At 46.3% G+C, this 23008-nt stretch overlaps 1 protein-coding gene across 1 annotated transcript in view; it reads left to right on the forward strand.

Moving 5' to 3' along the window:
- Nucleotides 1-23008, forward strand: part of NUP42 (nucleoporin 42) — a 513730-nt gene that overhangs the window by 284382 nt on the left and 206340 nt on the right. Inside the window, exon 4 of the mRNA XM_044065504.1 lies at nt 6076-6152. Coding sequence (XP_043921439.1) covers nt 6076-6152 — 77 coding nt within the window. The remainder of the gene's footprint in view (nt 1-6075; nt 6153-23008) is intronic.

Below are 23008 nucleotides of genomic sequence, written 5' to 3' on the forward strand. Positions count from 1 at the left end.
GATCTTCTGACATCGCAAACACCCAAAAAGCGAAAAGACCGGGACCGACATCTGCGGCCCGCGTCTACCACCGACTCCACGCTAAAACCTAGCGTGAGTGCTCTGGTTCCCTCTGCGACGGTCTCTCCACCGCTCCGAACCGAAGACACCGCATTACCGACGACTCCGATTCCAGACATTACTCCGCCAGTTATAGACTTTCCTCCGGATACCGAAACCGAGGAAATGCCCGAGACCATTGCTGTAGACAAGGTCACTCCTGCACGTGGAGCTGCCAGGCCTCCTATGGCCATGTCTATTAAGGCCTACACTAGGGCTAAGGCAGCCAGCAAAACAAAGCATATTGCTTCTAAATCCCTACCTCAGCCGACTCCGGAGACACAAATTATGTCCATGGCTGCGGATTTAATTTCCATGATTAGAGGTTCACAGGCCCATCCTGAGAGAGCATCCCAGCCTCCTCCTGAAAAAAGGCCCCGGGTTGAACCCTCTGACCCTACTCCTTCAGATGAAGACTCTGAGGGCTCTGTCCACTCTGATAGCCAGGAAGAGCTCTTCCAGACTTATGAGGACTCGGATGCAGAAGATTCCATCCCTTCGGCCTCCCCTTCTGAGGATATTTCTTTTGGGGAAGTTCTGCACACCATGAGGGAACATTTCAAGTGGCAGGGTCAGGAATATTCTGATTCTAGGAAACGCTTTAGGACTTTCCTTAAGAAGCCTCAGCACAGGCCCTTAGCTATTCCTCCTGTACTTGATGTTCTGGATGATCCTTTAGACAGGAAGAATTTGCAGGAAGCTGTACATAACACTCAGCAAGTAAGCAATCACTTCCTGCAGTGTGGATATGATGCACTGGAAGCTTCATGTAGGGCAGCTATGACAGGGGCAGTGATTCATAGACATGCTTGGTTAAAAGATCAACCTCTACCAGATCATGTAAAAGCAAAACTTCTGGATGCACCTTTGGAAAAGAACAAGCTTTTTGGTGCAAATGCTAAGGATGTATTAAAGACCATCGAAGAAAAAGCAAAATCAGTTCAGACTGTGAAAGATTTCCTCCAGGTTCAACCCCCCAGATTCAGTAGGAATTGGCCTTCAAAAAACTGGTCCTTCCCTAATCCAGAAAAGTTTCAAAGGGGTAAGAACAGACGTGGCCGAGGAAGAGGCCAATACAGAGGCCCTTACAGGGGACATCAATGGCAGCCAGGAAACCAAAGAAGTGACGCAGGGGTTTCACCTGCCCAACAACCACAAACTCAATTACTTTCCTCTACTACCGCCTACCAGGGAACAACTAGAAGCTCCCTTGGAAATTATCTCTGTTTGCAGAAAACTGGCACAGACTGACAAAGGACAAATGGATTTTGGACATTATAGACCGAGGGTACAGGTTTCATTTTCATACCTTACCAAGAAAACAAGGCATGCCAAACCTTCCACAAAATCAAAGGGCAGAGGCTATCAAGCAAATCACTCTGCTGACTCGAATGAAAGCAATAGAAAGAGTTCCACAACAAGAACAAGAACAGGGTTTTACTCAAGACTGTTCCTTGTTCCAAGAAAAGAATCTCAATGGAGACCAATACTGGACTTGTCCGCATTAAACACCTTTCTCATAGTACCAAAGTTCAAAATGCTGACTCTACAGCAACTTCTTCCCATGCTGGGCAAGGAGTTGTGGCTGATTACTCTGGACCTCAAGGAGGCATACCTGCATGTCCCTATCAGACACAGCTGCAGAAGATGCCTCAGATTTCTTGCAGGGCCAGAGCATTATCAATTCTCAGCATTGCCATTTGGCTTGTCTACTGCACCCAGAGTATTTACAAAATGCCTGGCTTCAGTAATTGCTCATTGCAGGCTCCAGGGTATACAAATTTACCCGTACCTGGATGACTGCCTCATACAAGCAGACGACAAATTGATGTTGACAAAAAACCTGGATTATGTCATACGATTGCTTCAAGCTCTGGGATACACAGTCAACTTCCAAAAGTCAAGACTGCAGCCATCCCAGCAAATAATCTTCTTAGGAGCCAAACTAGACACAGCCTCTCAGATGGCTTAGCTGACAGAAGACAAGCAAGAGAAGTTAACTCATTACTTCAAAGGTTTAGCAAAACTCACCCAGATGACTGCAAGGAGATTCCTACAGGCCCTGGGTTACATGGCATCCTGCATTCTACTGGTTCCATTAGCAAAACTACACATGAGAAAGCTTCAATGGTACCTAAAAAGCATTTGGTCTCAACACAGCAACAACTTGGAGACAATCATACCACTCACTCCATGCCTACAAAAGGAATTCCTATGGTGGGCCTCGGTGAGCCAGAAAAACACAGGTATGTCATTCAAAAAACCACAGATAACACAGACCATGACTACAGACGCCTCAGACCTTGGATGGGGGGCGCACATGGAAGGCAGGTGTATACAAGGGCAATGGTCTCCAAAGGAAACACATCTGCATATAAGCCAAAAGGAAATGCTGGCAGTAATGCATGCCATCGAGGCTTTTCAACACCAACTCCAGCAAGGCCATTTAATGATACGGACAGACAACACCACTGTGATGTGGTACATAAACGAGCAGGGGGGCACCCACTCTTACTCCCTTTGCAGACTGACAATGCAGCTTTGGGAGAAATCACTGAGCCTAAATATCCAGTTACAATCCCAGTTTGTTCCAGGAAAAGACAATGTGTTGGCGGACAGCCTAAGCAGGAATTTCACAGATCCACACGAGTGGAGGTTACATCCGAAGGCCTTCAGACAACTCACTTCGACATGGGGCAAGCCAGAAGTGGACCTATTTGCCTCTCACCTCAACCATCTTCTACCAAAATTTTGCACAAGGACATACCATCCAAAAGCTTGGAAAATAGATGCCCTCTCATTCAACTGGAACTCCCTAGCAATCTATGCATTCCCACCTCTGCCACTGATGACCTCAGTATTACTAAAGATCAAAGCCGAGAAGCCCAAGGGGATCATAATAGCTCCGGATTGGCCAAGACAACACTGGTACCCACTACTACGGAGCATATGTCACACCAGGAGGTGGGCCCTTCCTCAGTGGCCTCTACTTTTGACTCAACACAATTTCGAAACACTGCATCCAAACCTTCAGACACTGCAGCTAACAGCTTGGGAGATCCCATAAATAACTTCAGCTTATCTCTCTAAGGAAGTTCAGCGGATACTAACAGAGGCTCAAGACCATCCACCAGAAAGGTTTACTTAGCAAAGTGGAAAAGATACAGCAATTGGAATACCAGCAAGGGACATGATGCTTCATTGCTGAACATCCCACTTATCTTGGAATATTTGGCAGATATGTTAAAGAACGGCCTCTCATATTCTTCCATAAAGATACATGCATCTGCTATTTCAGCTAGATACAACACTGATCCTCCTGTTTTCGCTCACCCCTTACTAAGACAATTCCTCAGGGGAATCAAGAACATTAAGCCACCAAGAAAGGCCCCAGTGCCAGCCTGGGACCTCAATTTTGTCTTAGGAAAACTGACTCTACCTCCTTTTGAGCCAGCAGCTTCAGTTGACTTGCAATTTCTCTCATGGAAGACAGCTTTCCTGTTGGCAATTACCTCAGCAAGAAGGGTTTCGGAGCTACAGGCCCTAATGGCAATACCACCCTTTATTATTTTTCACAGAGACAGGGTTTCATTAAGGACCAACCCTACCTTTGTGCCAAAGGTGGTATCTAGGGTTTCTCTAAATCAAGCCATTCATCTGCCTGCTTTCTTCCCCAATCCTGAGAATAAGGCGGAAAGACTTTTGCATACCTTGGACATTCACAGACAACTTTGATACTACCTGGACAGAACCAAGGCCAGTAGGAAGTCTGAACAACTTTTTGTAGCTTACGCCCCTGCAGTCCAAGGAAAAGCAATTTCAAAACAGACCATTTCTAAATGGATTGGACATTGCATCAGATTCTGTTATTCCTTTCATGGAAAGACTGTTCCAGCCAATGTCAGACCACATTCCACCAGAGCTACAGCCACCTGTACAGCATTTTTAAGAGGGGTGCCTACCAAGGACATTCTAGAAGCTGCTACATGGAGCTCCGTGCATACATTCTCCAAACACTACAATCTCCCTCTATATTCCAGATCCAGAGCAGGCTTTGCTTCGGCAGTCCTGCAGGGTTTGATTGCCACACCATCTCTTTCCTAGTGCATATCTCGTCCCCCAGCTAAGCTATGGTATTCTACCCACATGTTATGACTGCAGTTGCATTTTTGAAGGACATAGTACAGTTTTGTACCTACCATAAATGTAGATGTCCGATAGACATGCAACTGCAGTCGGATTTTCCCTCCCTCCATACCCCTCTATGCCTAGGGTCCACTCCTATCCCTGTTACTCTTAGCTGGGGATATCTGTTATGGTGTATTTGTTTTATTGCTCTTTTACTTGTTTGGAATCCTGTTTTTGTCTTCCAATTTGATTACAGCCTTCCTTGGAGGGCACCTGGCATCTGGGGCAAGAAACACTGAAGAAAATGGCGTTGGCTGATGCTTATGTACTCCAGCCGCTCTGATGTCGGAGAGAAATGCGACATCAGCCGACATCGGACCCAGGCTTTGGAATCCGGCCGACCGAGGGCTGCCTGAGGCAGGACAACCCACATGTTATGACTGCAGTTGCATGTTTATCGGACATCTACATTTATGGTAGGTACAAAATGTTAGGACCTTTGAGGTAGATGAACATATTTTGCTATTAAGTGCCACATTTTATTATATATTCAGGAATTTGTTAAAGGATTAACAGAAAACTTCTGGTTTTAATTCTGTAATGTAGCTGTTAAAGCAGCACTTTATCCATGTGGAAGTTTTTGTCTTTACTCTTACGAAGAATAAACAGAATTCACTGTGCATATACTTTGTGTTTCACTCATTACCTTGACCCTTACTTATAAGGAGAGCAAATAAGTCTTTTCAGTGTACATTCCTGCCCATTAATTCATTTTTCAAAATTGGTTTGAACTATTGAGGATCAGAAGAGCCACAACACAGAGCACACGCAGACACACTCACACATACATCCGGGCAGTTTGGAGGATCTTCAGTTTATCCAGAAACGTCTTTGGGATGTAGAAGACTGGTGTGTTAGATAGAAACCCTCATGAAAATAGGAAGGACCTGCAGAGACCACTTGGCAATCAAACCAGGGAACTAAGTGTTGGGAGACAGCAGTGTGAACTGGAGACTTACCTAATTCAACTCAGTTCAGTTTGCTGAAGTCAAGAGACTTAAGAGTTGGGCAATTTCCAAGGAGCTGGAGTAGTAAAATTAAAGTTGTAGCTATAAGTAAATACTCAGTAAGTGACACCCAAGTAACAGTCTGAAAAACTGTACAGTACTTGGATTGTTTTGTTTTTCCCTGTTTTTTTTTTTATTTTTGTATCTTTTTTTTTTTAACTTGCTCTTCCACATTTTACCTTATATAATACAACCATAGTGGAAACTCTGGTCTCCTAAATACCCTCTTCTGTTCTCTGTATTCCAAGCTAGATTACAAATAGGTTAGTATTAACGATCAGAAGCTACTGTTAGGCAGGACAGCAACCAGAGATGTTTTTTATTCATTGACCTTCTTGTCTTCCACTTTTTTTTTCTTTCTGTAAATCCTGATGTGGTTTTCATGTATGCTTTAGCTTTGTACATGTCCTGGTTGCTCAGAATGGATAGTCTTTCTTGTTTAGTCCAGTGTTTTACTAACACAAAGAATATAGCATCTTCTCACACTGTATATTGCTAACATGAAGAACTTTATTATCTTTTTTTCCCAGCTGTGTGAATTCATTATCTTTGCTTGTAAAGTCTGTGATATATTTGCATAATCTTATTTTTAAACCTTTATACGCAGACAAAACTTAGGATATCTTACCATTTTCTCCTTATGAAAAATTGCATTTTAATTGCATAAACTTTGTAGCATCTTAAGTGAATGTGTGCAGTCCTGCTTAGAAACAGATTAATTCAGTGGCTGTAATCTTGCTTAGAATAACATGCGTCTCATCAGCTCTCCTTGCTTGCACAGGTTTTATGGATATTTCTCCTGAGGAACTACGGCACCAGTGGTATACTTGCACAGGTGAAGGCACCATGCAGAATTATGTAAGTACCTTTTAGTGAATTGTATTGAATGATGTGAGTGTTAAGTACTATTTGTGGTTGTCTTGCACTTGTCAGTAGTGTATTTTTTATACATATATGCATATACATACACACATGCACTTTATATATACATATATATATATATATATATATATATATATATATATATATAACACACACACACACACACACACACACACACACACACCACTGTGTGTTTTGGGGTATTATGTTGATTGCTTAGTAATTGTGCCCTTCTCCCCTCTGATTTTTTTTTTTTTTTTTTTGCAAATTTAACACCTCTCTTCATAACTCCTATTCCTGGCAGATGATTTCCAAGACAGATTCAGAGTTTTAAAGACAAATGACTTCATTAACCTTCAGATTAACTGGTGCAGAGTCCAGCTAGTATGAAAACCTTACTCATGGAGGCTAGAAAAGTTATTTTTATATACTTGCAAGACAAAGCACTAAGAAATGTAGCTAATATGTACTAAAATCCAGATTACAGACGTGCAGAGGAAACTCTATTTGTCCGTTGTACAGAGTCAAGCATTTTTTTTTTTTATTCCAAGAAGTTTTTTTCAGGTAGTTAATAAATTGCAGTATTTCTGTAGCCTCATGAGGCCTAGTTGCATTCCATTTGACATGCATATTACTATAAATTTGCAATGTGCGAGCTTCATCTTGAGGCCCCTGTGCTTATCCCCATTTTTAAATGCCTTTTACTATCACTTAAAATCTAGGAAAATCTAGCAAACTGTATTAACATGTTCGTAGTTACAAACATTACATATGACATGTTTCTTTTTGTATTATCATCATCATTAATCCAGCATTACATAAATTGATAAATTCTTGCCTTCCCTTAATGTTTGCTCCTCCTCTAAAACATTATTCTGCAAGTATTCTTCCAACAATTGCCATTTTTTTCTCTGTAATTTGCTTCTAACCTTTTTTTAAAGATCCCACTGCAGTTCTTTTATCTCTTGTAATATTCAGTACTTCAAATAAAGTTAGTTTATACTTTGAATTCCATTTTCTAGTAATTGTCTTTTTTGGCGGCCACCAGAATTAAACTTAAGGCCTTAGTAACTATGTCTAGGCAATTCAGATCCTATATCCTAGCTCAAAAAAAGTCATTTCCTTAGTTACACCCATTTGCTCACCAAATTATTTCTGACAGAGTACTCTGTAGGGAATTTGTAAAATCTGTCAGCTTATTACACACCTAAAACATATGATCTGATGTTGTTAATCTTCTTTCCATTCATCACTGATGGGTTTGGTTCCGAGCCCTTGGAACCGAGTTGGCCTAATACCAAGCTTGCGCCAGCCAAAACCTCTCGAGTTAAGCTTATACCCACAATACCCTTCTCCCTAGTACCTCAGATCTCATTTACCACATAGCCATAAAGCTGCATTTCAGCCGAGCTCTCAGCTAAGTGAAAACTTTTTGATATTTCTTAGGAATTTTTGTCACGATTGTGGTTTATATTGATAATTCTGTATTTTATAGTTATATTTAGAACCTTTCACTCTTGCTTCTACCCGTTTGGTGAACTTTTAAGTACCATTGGCGGTATGGCCTTCTCTCTCTACCCTTGTGGTATTCCTTGAATACCATTGTTGGTATCTCTTTCTGGATAGTTGTGTGTTTTTGACGTATTTCTTAGATATTGTGTGTATTTAGATAAGTTTAGATATAGAGATAGCAGAGTTTAAAAAATGTTCCTATAGTATTCTACGTTTGATTTGTTGTGTGTAATTTTCATGATGTCTGATAAAAAGGGCACATCGGGTTTCAAACCTTGTACTTCTTGTAAGGGTAAGCTTCCAAATAGAGACTGTCCTGATGATTGTGTTTGTTTGGTGGTGCCCCATCTTTCGGTGCAACCTCCCTGTGTGATATGTCAAAGTTTCAGTCAGCCCACTTTGAGCAAGCGCAAGAATAAGTTGATCCTGAAGGGCCTACTTAATTAAGTCGGCCCTTTCTGCGATGGAGGGTTCACCCTCTCCAGTTAAGGATAAGAAAAGGTCCCATTCGGTTCCCTTTTCACCATCTGGTGACCAGGCTAAATCTGCGAAATCTGAAGTACCAAAACTGCCGTCTGACCACAAGTCTGCCTCATGGGCACCAACCTCTTCTACTCCAGCTACAACCGTTACTGTGTTGGCACAGCTTTGTCTCCAGCACAGACTATTGACCTCACTAATTACTATGACTTTGGCACCGGGTGCCACTTCGGCACAGTGCATGCCTTCGATGCCTATCTCTGCAGTTACAGTTGAACCTTCCATGCCAGCTCTGAGTGCCCCTTTCTCCCCGAGCTCTTTTATGACCCCAATAAGTACGGATTTGACCCCACTGCATACAGGTCTCCAAACTTGAGACACCGGTGCCAGTAGATTCCACACCACGGATCCTATACTCTACATCCATTGACCCATTTCTAGGGCCGGTGTAGAGTTTGTTCCTAGAATGACCTGACTCCCCATTGAGAGTATCCACTAGATCCACCAGGAGCCTTTCAGAACTTGATGTGGTGTGTCTTGTGGACCAGCTGTTGACAGACAGGGGGCTACCCACTCCTTGCAGGACTTGGGTTGACTTCTCCACAGACTCCATCCTATTCACCTCCTTTGACCATACCAGTTCCAAAGCCCTTTGCTATGTTGTTTTCTGAACCCCCCCCCCCAATCTCTGTGGCTGTAGTGTGGACCTCATTGGGGATCTGGGACTGTCCCTTTGGTCTGTGGTTCCCGCTGAACTGGTCCTTCCTCAACCCCGTGATTGGGCTGCAGGCTCCTCGATTTGTGGCACAGTTCTGAGTGTTTCTTCAGCTCCATCCTTGGTGCCGAGAGACCTCTCTGCACTGATCCTGCTTGAAGCTCCATCCTCGGGGAGTGGGTTAGACGAAGCGGGATGTGACCACGGTTCCGAGGTTGTCCTTCTTGGTTCTGGGCTCCCATCCCTGTTCGAGTGGACCCACTTTCCGTGCTATGGAGAGGGCACGTGCTTCTGGAAGCATTCCATGGATGTAGGAACCCCAGACTTCTCCCTTGAGCTACAGCTGTCACAGGCCACCTCCACGGGACACCAGGCAGGAATGCCGCAGGACCCCCCTATTGCAGGGTGCCCTCTCTTCTGAGTCCTCCTCAGAAGCCCCCACTGGAGGCGTCCCCACAGAAGAGATTGTGCAAGCGGAAGCATGTAGACTTGCCTGAGGAGTCTCTAACAGAGGACACAGATTTCGATGACTGTGAAGGGTCCCCATGGTCACCCCCTGAGGATGTCTCCTTCGGAGACATCCTTGAAATGTTGAAACGGGGGGTGACTGGAAGCCCACTAATCCTTCTTCCGAGGAGTCCCTCTTCGGTCACCTGACAAGATACTTTCTCCACCTGAGGGTAACCCACATTGGTCCAGAGGTTTACCAGTCGATGCTATGGTAGTGGTGGCCATGAAAAAGGATCTCGCTGAAGAGTCCTGTTGCTCACCCGCTCAAGAGTCCCGGGCCGTGGACAGATTGGGGAAGTATATCTTTGCTTCAGCAACTTTTGCCATACGGTCCCTGAACTACTTGACAAATTTTACGAGGCTCCAAAGAGTCTTGATCTCTGAACTCTCTGGAACACTCACAGGGCAGGTGTCTGATGAGGTGAGGGATAAAGTTGCCTCACTGCTCACAACCCTGGAATCTATCTCCAATTCATCCATGAGGTTGCTCTCTCACACAACCAAGGGGAGGCTAGAGCTTGCAGGTTCAGGCATAGCTAAGAGACACCATGCCTGAATGTGCCTTTTTGACCTTGTGGACCCTTTCAAGTCTTCCTTCCTGAATGCTCCCATCAAAGCACCATCCTTTTTGGCCCCAAGGAGAAGGACACTGGCCAGGTGTGAGCAGGACAGTAAGACCCTCTCTGCCATAGGTCTACGTTTTTCCAACCCTCAACGATATTCTTCATGTTTCAGTGTTGTAGTCATTACATTTGGGTTATCTGCTTGCAGGTAGCCCTCAGTCGGCCTGATTAACAAAGTCTTGGGTCCTGTTTTGGTTGCTGTCCTTTCTTCCATGACGTCAGGTCGTCAAGGGTATAAAACATGCAGCTGATGCCATTACATCTGTCTTTCTTACCGTGTGGTGCCCGAAGCAGAAGCAGTTCGCAAGTGCCGGTCGGCCGACTCCTGAAATTTTCGTTTTCGAGTTTCTGAGCCAAAGTCTTCGACTAAAGCTATGTACCCCATTGGGGAAACTTTTTCTTGCTCCTTACCAATGTCTGTAAAAGTTAATAATTGCATTACTTGTGGAAAGCAAATACCTCATAAGGATTTTCATTCGTACTGTATTCCTTGTCTAGGCCCTGACCATGATGTACCTTGCTGCACACCTGGTACCCTGTCAACAAATTATATTCCTGGGAGCAAGCTTGAATACAACTTCCCAGATGGCCTACCTCATGCCAGAGAAACAAATTCATTTGACAACCTACTTCAAATAAGTGGCCACAAAAACCCTGCTATCTGCAAGACAAATACGCCTTGAGGTTCATGGCCTCTTGCATTCTTTTAATTCCATATGCAAGACTGCATATGAGGAAATTACAGTGGTATCTAAAAAGGCTATGGTGTCAACATTCGCAGGATCTAGAAACGATGATTCCTGTTATACCTTGCCTACATATAGAGTTCCTTTGGTGGGCAGAGGCCTGCCACCAAACAAGGGTCTACCTTTCACACCATCCCCAGCCACCCAAACTCTAACAGACCCATCAGACTATGCATGGGGAGCTCACCTGGCAGGAAGTACATTCAGGGCAAATGGAGCTCACCTGGCAGGAAGTGCATTCAGGGCAAATGGAACCCAAGTCAAATGCACCTGCATATCAATCAGAAAGAAATGTTAGCTGTATAGAATGCTCTGACAGCTTTCAAGGATCACATTCTTCCAGGACAACTAATGGTAAAGACGGACTACACCACTGTTATGTGGTACATAAACAAGCAGGGGGGTACACATTCTTACCCCCTGTGCAGACTAGCCGTAGCATTGTGGAATACAGCCTTGAGCTACCAAGTGCCACCTACAAGCTCAATTCCTGCCAGGAAAGTTAAATACACTGGCAAACGGACTAAGCATAAACCTCATGGACCCACGAGTGGAAACTAGAACTAAGGATCTTCAACATGTTGACAAGCAAATGGGGGAGCCCAGATATCTACCTGTTTGCCTCTCCCCAGAACTACCAAGTGGTCAAATTTTGCACAAGGACTCCCCACAAACAAGCCTGGAAAGTGGATGCTCTGTCCTTCAGATGGAAAAAGCTATCAGTCTATGCCTCCCCCCCTCCCTCTGCCTCTGCTCTCCAAAGTACTACTAAAAACCAAACCGGAAAAACCAAGGATGATTTTCATTGCTCCAGACTGGCCACGCCAACACTGGTACTCCCTCCTGCGCAGTGTGTCACGGTTACCCCCATGGCACCTGCCTCAGACGTCTTCCCTGTTGTCTCAGCAAGAGAACCAGATTCTGCACACTCAGCTTCCAACATTGAACCTTGCAGCCTGGCTAATTACATAATCTCTCCTTTACCACCCCTCAGTAAACCTGTGATAGTTATCATTTTAGAGGCAAGGAGGCCTAGCACTAGAAAATCTTATGTTGAAAAATGGAAAAGATTCTGTGCCTGGAACCAATCTCAAGGGATGAGCACAGCGGCACCCAATTTACCTCAGATTTTACAATACATAACTGAAATGCTTCACAAGGGCCCGTCTTTTTCCTCCATTAAAATCCACGCCTCTGCCATTTCAGTTCATTATAACACAACCCCCCCCCCTCTTTTCTCACCCACTTCTCAAGCAGTTCCTCAGAGGGGCCAAAATTTGAGACCACCCAGGAGAGCTCCTACCCCAGCCTGGGACCTTAATTTTTGTTTTGGAGAAACTCACTCTACCTCCTTTTGAGCCAGCTGCTAATGCAGACTTAAAATTTCTTTCTTGGAAAACAGCTTTCCTTTTAGCAATCACTTCAGCTAGAAGGGTATCTGAATTACAGGCCTTTATGGCTGTGGATCCTTTCATCATCTTTCATGCGAACAGGGTGTCCCTCAGAACCAATCCATCCTTCATGCCCAAGGTGGTATCCAGTGTGGCTCTTAATTAGTCCATTCATTTGCCAGCCTTCTTTCCCAATCCACAGAACAAAGGGGAACGGATACTGCATTCCTTAGATGTGCACAGACAACTCGGATTCTTCTTAGACAGGACTAAACCTCAAAGGAAATCTGAACAACTGCTGGTAGCATTTGCTGCAGGGGCAGAGGGGGAAGGCTGTTTCAAAGCAAACAATTTCTAAATGGGTCGGCCATTGCATTCTTTTCTGCTGTAACCACCATGGAAAACCTATTACCCAGGGGATCAGACCTCACTCCAACAGGGCTGCATCTTCCTCTACAGCTTTTCTCAGAGGCGTTCCTACCAGGGACATCCTAGAAGCTGCTACTTGGAGTTCTGTACATACTTTCACCAAGCATTATCATTTGCCAATTTTCTCTAAATCCAGAGCTGACTTTGCCACTGCAGTCTTGCAGGGCCTTATAGCTGGTCCTAACACTATCTAAATTCCACCTCCCAAGCAAAGCTTTGGGAATCTACCCAAATGTAATGACTGCAACAGTGAAACATGAAGAACTTAATACAGTTGTGTGCACTTCCCATAAATGTAGATGTTAGAGTGTATTCACTGTTGCAGTTCTGGTTACCCTCCCTTTAGCCCCCTAACTTCTTTTGGTTATACCTCTACTTTCCTTTACTATGCTTAAAAGCCTTTTTGGTGCATTTGCTTTTTTGTTGGAGGTATATTATTGTACTTTTATACGTATATGCTCCCTATTAGGGGGGCACCTGATATCTGGGGCAAGAAAAACTGATGTAATGGCGGCTGCTGCATGTTTTATACCCTTGACGACCTGATGTCATGGAAGAAGGGACAGCAACCAATGCAGGACCCAAGACTTTGTTAATCAGGCCGACTGAGGGCAACCTGAAAACAGATAACCCAAATGTAATGACTGCAACAGTGAATACACTCGAACATCTACATTTATGGTAAGTGTACACAACTGTACTTTCCTTTTCCAGGAACCAGAGGAGTGGGAAAATGTGGCACAAAAAAACTCAGGGTTCCTTTCATGCCACGCGTGGTGATACCCCAGGAGCAGAGGGGGGTATCAATTCTGGAAGATGCCCCTACCAAGGCAGAGGGGGGTCCACACAATCAGGGACCCAGAGATTCTTTCTCTATGCAGCCTCAGTGGCACTTCTGAAGAGCAAGCCATCGGGGATAGTTTCTCTCTGCACCAAGCTGCCTGGCATTCAGTAACAACATTTGTTGGGTGCAGAAGACTATAACCAGAGGATGTTAAGTTGTCAATCTCGCCTTCATTCTTGCTGGATGGGTTTGGAGCCGACTCGGCACTTGCTAAGCTCGAGAATCACTTTTACCAGCTCGAGGCAGCCCTATATCCCATGATGCAAGGCGGTAATTACCTAGATCTCGTTTGCCGCTTTGCTCATGAGGTCACCTTTTTTACCAGCTCCTGGTAAGTGAATTTTCATTACTCTTTTTCAAGAGATTTAACTACCCCAGTTTCAAAATGTTTTCCCTTTTATAGTTAGTAGTTCACCGATTCACTTAGACCCTATTCCCGTTAGTTTTCTCGATCCCTTTTATATTTTTCTGTTAGTCAGGCCTTAGGCCTTCCCCTCCCAAACAATTTCCTGTCAGGATTTTTGTTAGGTGTGTCTGTGTTTTTGTTTTAATTAGTGTATTTAAGGACTGAGTGTGTGTGTGTTTGTGTCTTAACTCAGTCATGTCAAAAGACACTAGGGTCTCAGGTTTTAAGAAGTGTGACTCGTGCTGTCAGAAGATGTCTCTGACAGACGGTCACACTTCTTGTATTTATTGCCTGGGACCCCTACACCTGCAGGACTCTCCTGTGCTATTTGTCATTCTTTCAGCCAGAGGGTCCTGCAGGAACGTAGAAACAAGTTGATCCTGAGGGGTCTTCTCAAGCCTGAGAGCCCCCCGGCTAAGGTCGGCTCCGGGAAGCCCTCTAAGCCATCCAAGACCCAGACTTCGGTGTCCAAGTCTGTGGCCTTGGTTTCGACTCCTCCAGAGTCGACATCGGCTCCGTCCGGAGCCGATCCTTCCTTTTTGGAAAGTTCAGTACCGGCGCCGATCGGCACCGATACCCTGACTTTGCCACCTGTGTCTGCTCTGGCTGGAGCAGATACCCGAGCTTCGAAGCATGTTTCGGCTCCGGCTGGAGCCGAAACGTCTCTATCTCATCTCGGAGCCGACAAGCTGTCAGCTCCAACTGGAACCGAAGGTTCGTCGGCTCCGACGGCTCCGTCGAGGAAGAGGTCTAGATCTCCTTCACTGGAGTCTATCCACTCTGCTCCGGCCTCCCCCTTACTTTCGGAGCGGAGCCATCGGAGCCGATCATCTAGGTCTTCCAGGCTCTCAGACCATGACTTGGAGAGTGGTGAGTAGACTACTAAAATCACAGGCACTGGCCCAGATGCTCCATAGCCCGTCTCAGCAGACGACCGCTATTCCACACCCTCCTGAAATTCCTCCTTCGACTCTCCTACAGAGCTCGGAGCCGGAGATTATTAGTACCGTGACTGTTGCTGCTTCGGAGCCAATACCACACCTTTCTGCTCCATCGTCTTCGACTCCTATCTCCTCCTTGAGACCGTCCTTGGAGGGATCTGGTTGTCGGGCTTCCTTGGTCGGTTCCGAGGGGGCGAGTGGCATCGGACCCTTGTCCGACCCCGTTCTCCCTCTCGGAGCTTCGGCCTTGGTGAGCTCGGCGCCGACATCTGCTTCGGAGCCTTCCTTTTTGGTGGGGCCAGGGATCCCTGTTTCTTCGGAGCGGGGTCTCTCGGTCCTCCTTGGGAGGGGAGCCTTCGAGGTGATGAGGAGTGTGCTAGCCCCCGAGCTTAGTCAGCAGTCGGTTCCTTTAGCTCCTCCCTCTACGGTGCCTGTAGATGTCTCTTCCCACTCTCTTGCTCCCGGACCCAGAGATCCATCGCCCCAGGTTTCCCCATTGGGAAGAACTTCCTCTTCCGAGGTTTCTCCTGATCCTTCAGGAGAGCCCCAGAAGAGGACCTGCAAGAGGAAGCACTTAGACTCCCCTGAGTCTACGACATCAGATACCAACTTAGATGAGTCGGAGGGGTCCCCAAGATCCCCCTCTGAGGATGTCTCCTTTTCAGACATCCTAGAACTCCTAAAACAGAGGGGAAACTGGCCCTCCATTAATCCCTCTGAGGATGAGTCTGTATACCTGGAGGCTTTTGGATCTCTACCCTCCACCTCCTGGGTGTCTCCGCCTTTCGACCCCCTCATGGAGGTGATAGCTCGAAAGGCGTGGGCATCTCCTGATTCTGTGGAACCAGTCCCCAGGAGGCCTTCTAAATTTATCACGGCCCCCACTGAGAAACAGTTTCTTACGAAAGGTGTTCCGGTTGATGCCATGGTGGTGGCAGCTGCCACCAAAAAGGAACTTGCAGATCCTTCCGTACCAGTCCATCCTCCTAACAAGGAGTCTAGGACCATGGACAGGTATGGTAAGCAGATGTTTTCCTCAGCGACCTTTGCTATGCGTTCGCTGAATTATTTATGTCACTTCACCCGACTTCAAAGAGAGATCCTCAAAGAATTGGGTGAGGTAGTACAGGATCCGTCAGCTGCTGGGGCTCAAGAGAAGATTGCCTCTCAGCTGGGAATCCTAAATTCCATAGCTAACTCCTCCATGCGGCTCATTTCTTATGCAGCTGATGGGGCGAGTAGAGCCGCAGGCACAGGAGTGGCTCTTAGACGTCGGTCCTGGATGCGGCTTTGCAATTTCGCAGACCCCTTTAAGGCGTCCTTCACAAATTCTCCCTTTGATGGCACTACTTTGTTTGGGCCTCAGGTGAAGGACACATTGACCAGGTGCGAGCAAGACGGCAAGACTCTTTCTGCCGTAGGAGTCGTTTCTCTGCCCCTTTTAGACCTTACCCCAAAGGTCAGAAGGGAGGGAAAATGTGGTTCCGAAAATCTCAGGGAGTCACGCCTGATGCACGTGGTCAGTTTACCCCCAGAGGCAGAGGGGGTAATAACAATAGACGCCGCCCTAGGGGCATAGGAGGTCCGCAGAACCAGGGCAGCAGAGAGCCTCTCTCTGACAAGCCCTTCCAGCATCCCTGAGGTGTTGCCTGACTGCCCGCCCTTGGAGGCAGTCGGGGGGAGATTGTCGCTGTACCCAGAAGCCTGGCTTTCCCTCTCTCAAGACAGATGGGTACAGTCGATCATATCCGAGGGTTACAAGTTCCCTTTCGAGGAAAGCCCCTTCCCTCAAAAAGGTTCCCTTCCAGACGTTCCTCCCGGTCTAAGGGAAATTGTGAAGCTAGAGGTTTCAAAGCTTCTTAAAAAAGGGCCATCCAGCCAGTTCCAACAGATCAATTAGAGTCTGGAATCTACTCGAGGTTCTTTTTGGTTTCCAAAAAGACGGGAGACTGGAGACCAATATTAGACCTCAGTCAAAAAGACAAGATTTTGGATGGTCACACTTCAATCGATTTTGCCCTTTCTGGGCAAAAACAACTGGATGTGCTCCATAGACCTTCAAGATGCGTACCATCACATAAAAATCCACAGATGCTCCAGAAGGTTTCTCCGCTTTCGGCTGGGGACCAGTCATTTTCAATTCAGAGCCCTGCCCTTTGGTCTCACTACAGCCCCCAGAGTGTTCACCAAATGCATGGCAGCGGTCACGGCTCACCTGAGACGTCAAGGATTCCAGGTGTTTCCGTATCTCGACGACTGGCTCCTCTCAGCCACCACCAGGCATCAACTTCTCCAAGCCAGAGATTATATTCTACGTCTCTGCGGTCAGTTAGGAATTTTGGTCAACTTCGAAAAGTCTTCCTTATCGCCCTGCCAATCTATTACCTTTATAAGCGCAGATCTAGACACTACTCGGATGTCAGCAAACCTAACAAGTCAAAGAATCCTAGATATCCAAAACCACGTTCGGATTATCCTATCCAGCAAAAAGGTACAAGCCAGGTTGGTCCTGAAAGTGTTGGGCCTCATGGCAGCCGCCATCACACTTCTTCCTCTGGCCCGTTTTTACATGCATCTCCTACAATGGATGTTGTTTACCCAATGGTCCTTCCAGCAGCTTCCCATGCGTCACAAGATCCTGGTGACACAGACCTGCAAGAGCCATCTATCCTGGTGGACTTCTTCTCCCCTAGTCCATCAGGGCAGACCATTTGTCCCCCCGGCCCCGGTAGCCACGGTCACTTCGGATGCCTCCCTGATCTGGTGGGGGGGGCATTATCAGGGCAGGATGGTTCATGGCACGTGGCAACCGTTCGAATACCACCTGCACATAAATGTCCTAGAGATGAGAGCAGTGCTTTTAACGTTGCAAGCCCTCAACGACTTTCTTCCCTTAGGAACTATTGCAGTTCACACGGACAACATGTCCGTGGTGTGGTACATACCAAGTCCTATCCCTTGTGTCGAGAAGCTCTCAGACTTTGGCAATGGGCGATCTCCTCTCATTGGTTTTTGGTAGCAACGCATATCCCCGGGAAAACCAACATAATAGCGGACATATTGAGCAGAGCTATACTCATGCCTCACGAGTGGTCTCTCAAGCAATCCATAGTGGAGAAGATTTTTCAGAAGTGGGGCCGCCCAGGCTGCGACCTTTTTGCCACACCCCAAAACAGCAAATGCCCAGACTTCTTCTCTCTCTTTCCACTTCCGGGCCATCCCCCCAGAGACGCTCTTACCCAAGATTGGCCCCGGGGACTTCTTTATGCCTTTCCCCCCTTTCCATTGATACCACACGTACTCCAGAAAGCTACCGTCTTGAGAGCCAAAATGATTCTCATTGCCCCTTACTGGCCTCGACAAATTTGGTTCCCGTTCCTTCATCGCCATCTCGTGGTGCAGCCTTGGCATATGGATCCAGTTCCAGATCTTCTGACCCACCAGTCGGGTCAACTGCACCGATCAATTCGTTCCCTCAACCTCACTGCTTGGTTGCTCCACTTCCTTCCTTAGCCAGGCTTCCTATGATCTCTAACCCCGTTAGACATATCATAGTAGCTTCTCTAAAGTCCTCTACCAGGATTATTTACTCTAGCAAATGGAAACGTTTCTCCTTTTGGGCAAAGTCTAAGAACATAGACCCTTTTACTGCCCCTATTCAGTCAGTCTTGGACTTTCTGGCTGAAAATTTTCACTCCGGTTCTTCTTCCTCCACAGTTAAAGTCCAATTGGCGGTGATCTCTAATTTCCATGTCGGATTTGCAGACCAGAATATTATGTCTCACAAACTTTGTAAAGCCTTTCTCAGAGGGGTGTTCCTACTTAAACCCCCTGTTAGAGATCCTCCACCACAGTGGGACCTAAATTTAGTGCTGGCATCCTTGATACTTCCCCCTTTCGAACCGGCTGCTACGTGCTCATTAAAATTTCTTTCTTGGAAGACGCTCTTTCTAGTTGCTATTACTTCGGCTAGGAGAGTGTCGGAACTACATGCTCTCTGTGTTCGTCCCCCTTACTTGGTCTTCCACAAGGATAGAGTATCCTTAAGAACCAATCCATCTTTTTTGCCCAAGGTTGCTTCTAAAACAAATTTAAATCAATCCATTGACCTTCCTGTATTTTTTCCCAATCATTCTAACAGGGCAGAACAAAGTTTGCATTGCCTAGATGTTCATCGCCAACTCAGATATTATTTGGACAGAGCAAAGCAATTTAGGAAATCTGATCAGCTTTTTCTTTCTTATGCTGAAAATAGGAAAGGTCTTCCTGTTTCTAAAGTAACCTTATCCAGATGGCTATCTTCCACCATTTCTAACATTTATCAGCTTAGGGGCAAACGACTGATCTCAAAACCTAAAGCACATTCTACTAGAGGTCTAGCCACATCTACAGCCTTTCATGCTAGACTACCCATGGACACCATTTGTGCAGCAGCCACTTGGGCCACTCCTCATACCTTCGTTTCTCATTACAAATTGGATTTGGCCTCCAGGAACAGGGCAAGTTTTGGTTCCACAGTTCTCAAGTGTCTATTCCATTGAGCCTCCCAGGATAGGGGTGCTAGGGACGCGGTCCCATCCAGCAAGAATGAAGGTGAGATTGACAACTTAACATTTAGAAGTTATGTACCTACCATAACGTTCCATGTTAGTTGTCTTCTCTCACCGCCTTTCTTGCGTTCCTCCCTCCTGTCCCCCTAGCCTGGACAGACCTTGATTTTTCCCCTTTTTCTCTGGGAGATTGTTCTCCCTTGGACACCAGTTAGCTCTGGATCTTTGTTACCTGGTTCCCCTTACAGTCTTCTCAGGTTAGGAAGATTGCGGGCAGTTTTTCCTCTAGATACCAAACGAGATCTGGGTAATTACCACCTTGCATCATGGGATATAGGGCTGCCTCGAGCTGGTAAAAGTGATTCTCGAGCTTAGCAAGTACCGAGTCAGAGCCGAGGATCGGCTCCGAACCCATCCAGCAAGAAAGAAGGCGAGAGTAGACAACTAACATGGAACGTTATGGTAGGTACATAACTTCTAATTACACCATTTCCCTCATCGCTTACCCAAAGCTCCCAGCAAACATTCCCAATGTTACACCCAGTCAAAGGGAAAAAGCAGCTACAGAAATAAACAAGCTGTATCAAAAAAGAATCATCCAATTTGTCCCACCAGACCAATGCGGATCCGTATTCTACTCCAGATTCTTTTTGGTGCCAAAAACGACAGGGGACTGGAGACCAATTTTGGATCTCAGCAATTTGAACAAGTCTTTTGCCAAACCGAAATTCCAGATGGTCATAGTTCAGTCCATTCTCCCTTTTCTAAGGGAAGGCGATTGGATGTACTCTATCTATGGGATGCGTATTACCATATCAAAATGGACAAACGTTCCAGGAGTCTACTTCGCTTCCAGCTAGGAGTCTGTCACTATCAGTTTCGTGCCCTGCCGTTCAGACTCTGTACAGCCCCCAGAGTGTTCACAAAGTGCATGGCAGTAGTTACAGATCACTTGAGACTGCAAGGATTCCAGGTGTTTCCGTACTTGGACGATTGGCTGTTTACTGCCCCCACCAAGCTTCTTCTGGTAACATCCCTGCAATACACCCTTTCACTGGCAAACTTTTGGGGATATCTGTAAACTGGGATAAATCCAATCTTGCTCCGGTCCAGAAGATGGAATTTATCGGAGCAGTCTTCAACACCCATTCTTGTCTGGTGTCGCTCCCAGCTCACAGATTTCAGAGATTGTATCACCCAGAGCTGAAGCCTCAAAGTCTCAGCGAGAGAGGTTCTTCAGGTTCTAGGATCCATGGCTGCTTCCATACCAGTAGTGCTTCTTGCAAATCTGCACTTGTGAATACTTCAGTGGCTTCTTTTCTCTCTCAATGGTTTCCAAATTACCACTCTCTGTTTTCAGATTCAGATAACCAATTCTTGCAAGCAGGACCTTCTTTGGTGGATTAGGCCAGACAAAGAACTTTAGAGCCGTCCATTCCAGCCCCCTCAGCCCAAAGCCATTGTGACTACAGATGCTTCCCTGATAGGGTGGGGGACTATTTCCAGGGCAAGACCGTCCAAGGCACATGGTCCACGTTTCTCAAAGGAATTTCTCACATTAGGCCTCCAATCAGACAGTCTATAGAGCCATGGAACCTCACATTAGATGTCCTTCAAGGATGCATCTGCAGTCTTTACAAATGGGTTGACCTGTCATCAGGCAGCCCTTCGGTCGGCCGGATTCCAAAGTCTGGGTCTGGCTTCGGCTGGTGTCGCACTTCACCCGACGTCATTGCGGCAGTTATTCGGGTATAAAGGCATCAGCCGACGCCATTTTCCCCAGTCTTTCTTGCCGCGTGGCGCCCGAAGCAGAAGCTGTTCGCAAGTGCCGGTCGGTCAGATCCAGAGATTACTACTACCGAATACTACTTCGAAGACTTCTATAAAGCTAAGTACCCCGTTGGGGACTCTTTCTTGCCTCAGCCGATGTCAGAGAAAGTTAATAACTGTTTATCTTGTGGGAAACAAATACCTCATAAAGATTTCCACTCCTATTGCATACATTGTTTAGGCCCAGACCATGACGTAGCAGCTTGTCTAGCCTGTGCTTCTTTTAACCGACGGACGCTTAGACGTCGGTCGGAGTTTGCTGAACAGATTTTCGGCTCCGATTTTGCCTACATTATGCCGTCGGATCCTCCGACTACGCAAATAACCAAAAAACGCAAAGAAAAGGACCGACACTCGCGGTCCGCGGTTTAGGCCGAAACCGTGGTTAAGCAAACCACGAGTGTCTCGGTTTCGGCCGAAACCGAGCAAGCGGTTCTTTCTTCAGCCGATAACATGCCTTCTACCGAGGCCTCTTCTAACCTGGTAGAAACGGCTTCTGAAATCCAACCTTCTGTTGCGGTTTCACAGGATTTATCAGACACCATTCCCCTGGATATTTCAACCCCTGCACGTGGAGCTGCTAGTCTACGTCATAGCTGCTGGGGTATATTAGCCAGGGCTAAAGCAGCCAAAGCATCAAAAACGGTGCCTGCCAAGCCCCCCTCTCACAGGCCCAGCACCAGCTCCCATATGCTTACTTTGGCTGAGGATCTCATCTCTTTAATTCGTGGAGCTCAGCCTCATCCAGACAGGGTCTCTCTCCCCCCTCCAGAAAAGAGGCCTAGAGCAGAACCCCCTGAGCCAGTATCCACAGATGATTCTTCTGATGACTCAGAACATACAGACCCTCCTGAGGCTGCTTATTCTCCTTACGAAGACTCTGATGCTGAAGAGTCCATCCCTTCAGCCTCTCCTCCTGAGGAATTTTCCTTTGGGGAAACCTTGCATGCTATGAGGGAACAATTTCAATGGCAGGGCCAAGATTTCTCAGACTCCAGAAAAAGGCTTAGGACCTTTCTACATTTGCCACAGCATAGGCCTTTAGCTATACCTCCAGTTCTTTCTGTTGTTGATGATGCATTTAATGATGCTTGCACTGCTCCTGATTCATTACCTCTGGCTCCTGCTAAGCCCGATAGGTTCTACAGGGTCCCGGACACTCATCACCATTTATATAAGGCTCCTTTTGCAGATCCAGAGACTGTCTCCCAGGGTCCTAAAGCTGTAGCAGCTACTTCTACTAAAAAAACCCTCCCCTCTGAAAGGGAATCCAGGTCCTTAGAGAGATGGGGTAAAAAGGTTTACACCTCTGCTACTTTGTCAGCTAGAGCTTTGAACTGCCAATTTCATATGATTCAATATCAAGAGTTTATGCTTGACCAGTTGACTAAAAAGCTGTCCTCTGAAGAATCTTTAGATAAAAAGTATGTTCAAGAAATGATACATATAACATACAGCAGGTTAGTAACCATTCTTTAAAATGTGGCTATGATGCACTGGAGGCTTCCTTTAGATCAGCCATGACTGGCACAGTTATCAGGAGGCATGCATGGCTGAAAGAACAGGCATTACCAGACCATGTCAGATCAAAGCTTTTGGATGCACCTATGGACAAGGTCAATTTATTTGGTTCCCCTGCACAGCAAGTACTAAAAAAAGATGGAAGAGAAGGCAAAATCTGTACAAACAGTGAAAGATTTCTTACAAGTTCAACCTCCAAGGTTTAGCAGGAACTGGCCCTCCAAGAATTGGTCCTTTCCAGACTCCTCTAAGGCACAAAGAGGCAGGAATAGGCGCTCGAGAGGCAGACCAATCCAGGGGTGCCTACAGGGGACGCCAGTGGCAAGGTAACAAC

Source organism: Protopterus annectens, chromosome 3.part0, assembly GCF_019279795.1.
Source record: "Protopterus annectens isolate FY-2018-M chromosome 3.part0, PAN1.0, whole genome shotgun sequence".
In the NCBI taxonomy this organism is placed as follows: Eukaryota; Metazoa; Chordata; order Ceratodontiformes; family Protopteridae; genus Protopterus; species Protopterus annectens.